General features: G+C 42.3%; 1 protein-coding gene across 1 annotated transcript in view; it reads left to right on the forward strand.

The window, feature by feature from the left end:
* gli1 (GLI family zinc finger 1) overlaps positions 1-4,468 on the forward strand; it is a 33,970-nt gene extending 29,502 nt beyond the window's left edge. Inside the window, exons 9-14 of the mRNA XM_083528995.1 lie at positions 159-296; positions 419-568; positions 655-819; positions 926-1,168; positions 1,289-1,601; positions 1,689-4,468. Of these exons, the coding sequence (XP_083385121.1) occupies positions 159-296; positions 419-568; positions 655-819; positions 926-1,168; positions 1,289-1,601; positions 1,689-4,219 (3,540 nt within the window). The 3' untranslated portion in view covers positions 4,220-4,468. The remainder of the gene's footprint in view (positions 1-158; positions 297-418; positions 569-654; positions 820-925; positions 1,169-1,288; positions 1,602-1,688) is intronic.
* The last annotated feature ends 1,532 nt before the right edge of the window (positions 4,469-6,000 follow it).

The raw sequence follows: 6,000 nt of genomic DNA on the forward strand, positions 1-6,000 counted from the left end.
GTATTGTTAGAAGTTTGTTTATAGATCTATTCAACAAAATAGAAAAACAGTTACATTCCCTTTATATTGTGGATTACAGTACTTTTTGTATGACAAGGTTTGTGAACCAGATTCTTCTTTATTTGCTTGTAAAAATGTATAAAATGCATTTCCTATAGGATCCTCTTCTTGGGCTTCTGGAGGGCAGAGATGATTTAGACAAGGATGAGAAACCAGAGCCTGAGGCTATCTATGAGACCAACTGCCACTGGGAGAGCTGCAGCAAAGAGTTTGACACCCAGGAACAACTTGTGCATGTAAGACAGATGAAGTGAAAGTGTTGAGGGAAATTATTCTGTGTGTGCAGTTATTTATGTAATATCTATAACTTTTTTCTTTATCTTTACGGATTTGTTTATTTAATTGTCTCTTCCTTCAGCACATTAATAATGAGCATATCCACGGTGAGAAGAAAGAATTTGTTTGCCACTGGAAGGAATGCTCTCGTGAGCAGAGACCATTTAAGGCTCAATATATGCTGGTGGTTCATATGCGGAGACACACTGGCGAGAAACCTCACAAGTGCACTGTAAGTGTGTGACTAATAAGATATTTTATATACAGTCTCTACAAACCATGACATTATCTCTAATCATGTGTTATCGTGTGCCTTAGTTCGAGGGTTGCAACAAAGCATACTCTCGTCTGGAGAACCTGAAAACGCACCTGCGCTCACACACTGGTGAGAAGCCATATGTATGTGAGCATGAGGGATGTAACAAGGCTTTCTCTAACGCCTCAGATCGTGCAAAGCACCAGAACAGAACACACTCCAATGAGGTATATATCAAAGACACAAAAACAAAAGCTTCATGACAGAAATCAGACATATGAAGGGAAATGTATTGTATACTATCCATTCCTTCATTCCGATTCTCATTTTTAGAAACCTTATGTGTGCAAGATCCCTGGATGTACAAAGCGTTACACAGACCCAAGCTCTCTGCGGAAACATGTAAAGACTGTACATGGGCCTGAGGCTCACATTACTAAGAAACACCGTGGTGACACTGGACCTCGACCACTAGGTTCTGCCCTGACCTCTCCAGGTCAAAGTTCAGAGCTGCTGGTAGAGAAAGAGGAAAGGACCAGAGAAGACTGCAAACTTCTGGCTCCTGAAAATATACTAGTAAGACATTTGTTTTTACACTTTCATACCTTAGAATATTTTCAAATCATATAAAAATATTTTTGTACTGCTCTGTCTGATATTCTGATATTCTACTTCTGCTTGCTGTTAACACACTAGAAGTCTCAACCAAGTCCTGGAGGTCAGTCATCCTGCAGTAGTGAGCGCTCTCCATTAGGAAGTGCAAACAACAATGACAGTGGTGTGGAGATGAACCTGAATGCAGCAGGTAGTCTGGAAGACCTGACAGCAGTGGAAGATGGAGGGGGCACCAGTGTGGCTGAATCTAATGGAAGAGCGGGTTCTGGAGGTATAAGCATGTCTGCACAGGCCCTGAAGAGGCTAGAGAACTTAAAGATCGATAAATTAAAGCAGATCCGCAGGCAGACCCCACCAGTCCAGGGTACAGTAAATAAATTACCAGCACTTTCAGGTATGGTATATATTTTTTCTCCTAAATATTCCTTTTAAGGATTTTAGTAGCACAGTTACACAACTAACGTTCCCTTTCTATCCTCAGCATCAAGTGAGATGATCAGCATGTGTGGCCCATCACCTTTGATTTCTAATCGTCGTGTGATGGAGCTCTCTACTCCAGACCTGGGTGGGGGTGGTATGGGTGGAATTGGTAGAATGGTTATGCCTTGTCCACCTAGTGACCGTCGTGGAAGTGGTACCAGTAGTTTAAGCTCTGCCTACACCGTGAGCCGTCGTTCCTCTGTTGTTTCCCCCTACCTATCAAGTCGACGCTCAAGTGAAGTGTCCCAGGTTGGCACAGGTGGCCATTGCCAGTCTGTCATTGGAAACGACATGTGTGGGGACCCATTATCACCCGAAACCTGTCACAGAGCTGGCTTGTGCCAGACCACCGGTGGATTGCCAGGTCTACCAAGTCTTACCCCTGCAGAACAATATAGTTTGAAAGCTAAATATGCAGCAGCAACTGGTGGGCCACCACCAACACCTCTACCCAATATGGAGCCACCTAGTACCCCAGGTAGACGGAGTGGTTTCTTGAGTGAGTATGATGGTCAGCCACTCCCACCATTTCTACATCAAATGGGAACCAGGAGACACAGTGCCAATGCTGAGTATAGAACAGGGGTTATTTACCCACACCAGGCCCCTGGCAACAACATGCGACGTGCTAGCGATCCTGTGCGTTCTGTAGCTGACCCACAAGGTCTACCCAAAGTGCAACGCTTTAACAGCCTGAGTAACATGACATTAATGGGCCGGCGTAATGCCTTGCAACACTGTGGATCTGATGCCAACATCACCAGACACATGTATTCACCACGACCACCAAGTATTACTGAGAATGTGATGATGGAGGCCATGGCAATGGAGCCTCAGAGGAACACAACAGAAGGTCGGGACCACAGAACTATGATACAGGGACCAGACAGAGCCTACATGGGCTACCAGCAGTCTCAGCCCCATTCTCATTCTGGTGACCAGCTTTCTCCTGGAAATGAAAGCATAGGATGCTTGGATCCTTCTTACCAATCACAAATGCAGGGGCAGTATCAAAGTCAAAGTGGTAATGTAGGTGTTGGGGAGACTATGGGTCAGAATGAGATTTCAAACACTCTTCTCCAGCAAGCAGAGTACAGCATGAGCACCTGTCAGCTCAGCCCCTCTGGGCCACATTACCCTGGTCTGGGGCAGCCAAGTGAGGGGTCAGGACCCTGGGGACAAAATGGCCAGCTTCACAATTCTCATGTATGTATGCAAGCTACTATGCAGTTCCAAGGCACAGGAATTCAGGGACAGCAGTATTCTCAAGGTCTTTATAATCCCAACACTGATCCTAATCAACAGAGGGTCACTATCAAACCAGAACAATTCCACCCACCCATGGGAGGCTCCAGTGCATGCCAAAATGCCAAGACTCTTCAACAGCATCGCCAGGCAAGCAGTATGGAGGTATGCCAGCAAGGGTATGCACCACAAACAAAAGAGCATGGATTAATCAGCAAAGCTTCCAACCCCAGCTGTGACTTTATCCATGGTCAGATCAAGACCCAGACTGTTCACCGTCAACAGCAAAGCCAGGCTGGTTCATTCCTCCATGGGGGAAGTTTGAGTCTTGGCTGTGCAGGCTCTGTGTTGTCTGAGGACCGGAGGTCACAGACGCCAATGCTGCAGGTGAAGGAGATGATGGTACGAAACTATGTGCAATCACAGCAGGCACTCCTTTGGGAGCAGCAGCAAGAGCAACAAACAGCAAACAGTAATCTCCCTCGTAAGCCAGAAAGCATGGAGATGGGAGCACAGCCAGCATTGATGCAGCATAGCCCTCAAGATCAGCAACTTAATCAAAATATCTACCATAACAGTTACCAGGGCTACACCAATCAGAATGTCATGAGTCCCACAGAGCACAGCCAAGCATCCAGCTCAGTGCCAGTCAAGGAACAGATGGTTAGCATGCAGGATTCCTCCTACAGCCATGATATAGTGCCACATCCACCTCAGGGTCGAAAGCCTCTATGTCGCCAGAACAGTCTATCCCAGCAGGCAAATGGTACATACCTAAGCAGCCCACCAAACTTAAGTCCTGGTCATTCTGCCACCAGTCCAAGGAGAAGTGTGAGGCTCCCACCTGTTCATCAACAGCAGCAAAACACTGATAGTTTGTATTACTCAGGTCAGATCCACATGCACCACAACATGGATAAGACCCTGGAACCCCATGACGGATCCTGCCAGACACAGCAGCACCTTGCTGGATTAGATTCGTCAACAAAGGCTGCTTCAGTGGCATATCCCCAATCTGCATCTATGTCAAATACACTTGAGAACATAGATTTGGAAAATGCTCAGATAGACTTTGCTTCCATCATTGAAGATCCAGATCCATCATCCTACAGCCCTGTAAATCCGGTTGTGGGCCATCAGTCTTCTTCCCAGGCCTCTTCTCGTCTTACAACACCGCAAAACTCCATCACCCTTCCCTCTAACCTTTCTAACATGGCCATTGGAGATATGACTTCCATGCTGACATCCCTTGCTGGGGAGAACAAGTATTTGAACACACTGACTTAAGGAATAACTTTAAATGTTTCAGATGATTTTATGACAGACTGTCATTTTGGCTATATTAACATTCATTGGACTAATTACACTCTTGAAAAATGCATATAGAGAAACAGCGGTTGGTGTGGACCTTCCTATACCCCCTGCCTGTAGTAAGTCTTACTGGATGGGCCGGGTTTCTACAGACAGTGATTTAGTTTTCTTTTTTCATTTGTCTTTTATTTCTTTGTTTAATAAACATTACCTTGGGTTTCATTATCAAGACTAAAATGGTATTTCAGTTGCCATGCTGGGAGGGTTAGTAGTAAAACACTTTGTTTAAAATGTACATACCTTTTAGCTTTATATTAGCAATGGAGTTTATACTGAAACGATGATAGAAGAAAAAAAATCTTCTGCATTATAAAAATTATGGAGACTAGGAAGAGTTAGAGAGAGCACATTTCCTTTTTGAGGTAATACAAAAGCTTAGTTATATTAAATTTTAGAACACATCTGAAGTGCCTTTGCCTCGTTTGGCTAATGACTGTACATGTGCATTTCAGAAAGTGAAGACACTCAGACAGGTCAGATTACAAAACCGATAAAGATCAGTCAAAGTGCCTATGTGCAGTGCAGTATTCATGCATTATTAGTAGTTATTTTTGTCGATTATTATTCAAGGGAATGTGACAAAACAGACTGACAGTTAAATTCAGTACAACCCATTTGATTTGAATGAACTTTTTTGGGTTTTTTTTGCTCATTCGTCTACAGACAGGTATCTTTAATCAAGTGGCACTGATTATAACTTTTTAAACATTACCCTTGTTCTAAGGCCTGGAGACACTAAGACATTTTTTTCGTCCAACCCCAAAATTGTTTTTATTTGAAACTACTCTTTCTAAAAATGAACATAAACCAGTCACCAACTAGACATTTACATCTTTTGCTGTGTTTCCAGACCTTAAATTGCATCACATCATGTAAACTAAATATTGCACTGACAATAGCACTGAGCTGAATTTTACTGTTTTGGGTCTTATAGTACAGTATATGATATTGCATTATATCGCAATATCCAACTGACAAACTAGAGGATGTAATGTCCTGTCTTTTAGCACATTCATGCAATGCCTCACAATGGTGTGAAGGAATCATTTAAGTATTCAAAACAAGCATATCCCTTTGCTTCACTACAGCTGTTTATGGAATACCAAAGATGATTAGCACTGGGAAGAGTGCTTGTGCACCCTTCAGTATCAACATTAATACAGTCATGTCGCCATGCCTCTATAGTGCTGCGATAGAGAATGTAATTTTCTAACTTTTTTTTTTTTTTTAAGAAAAAAAAAATAGTTTTGTGGATCTTGTATTTGTCTGTGTGTTGTTCTGGCATTTGTCAGGTTTTTTTTTGGTATTTTTTTTTTTGCTGGCAAAAGAGAATTTAATGTAGCATTACACATTCATGATATAGCAGTTATTACATCTATATACCGGAAATCAAGTGATATATTTTTTGCATACCATTTTCTACATTTTTATACAAAGTAAAGGTACTATATTCTACCTGTTTATTAATAAACATGGCCTGTGATGGATGTCTGTGTTGAGTTCTGTTAGTCACATATTCTGTGTCAAATTATAGATCTTCTCACATCATTAAACTTGCCAGGAACACACCATTCAAATGTAAAATAACCTTATGACATTAGTTAAAAATTAAGTTAACTAATTAATCTTCCTGACAGGTAATTATATCATAAGAATGCGCTAGGAAGTGCAAGATATGGGCCATAGCTTTCTTTAAA

Source organism: Silurus aristotelis (assembly GCF_946808225.1).
Source record: "Silurus aristotelis genome assembly, chromosome: 2".
In the NCBI taxonomy this organism is placed as follows: Eukaryota; Metazoa; Chordata; class Actinopteri; order Siluriformes; family Siluridae; genus Silurus; species Silurus aristotelis.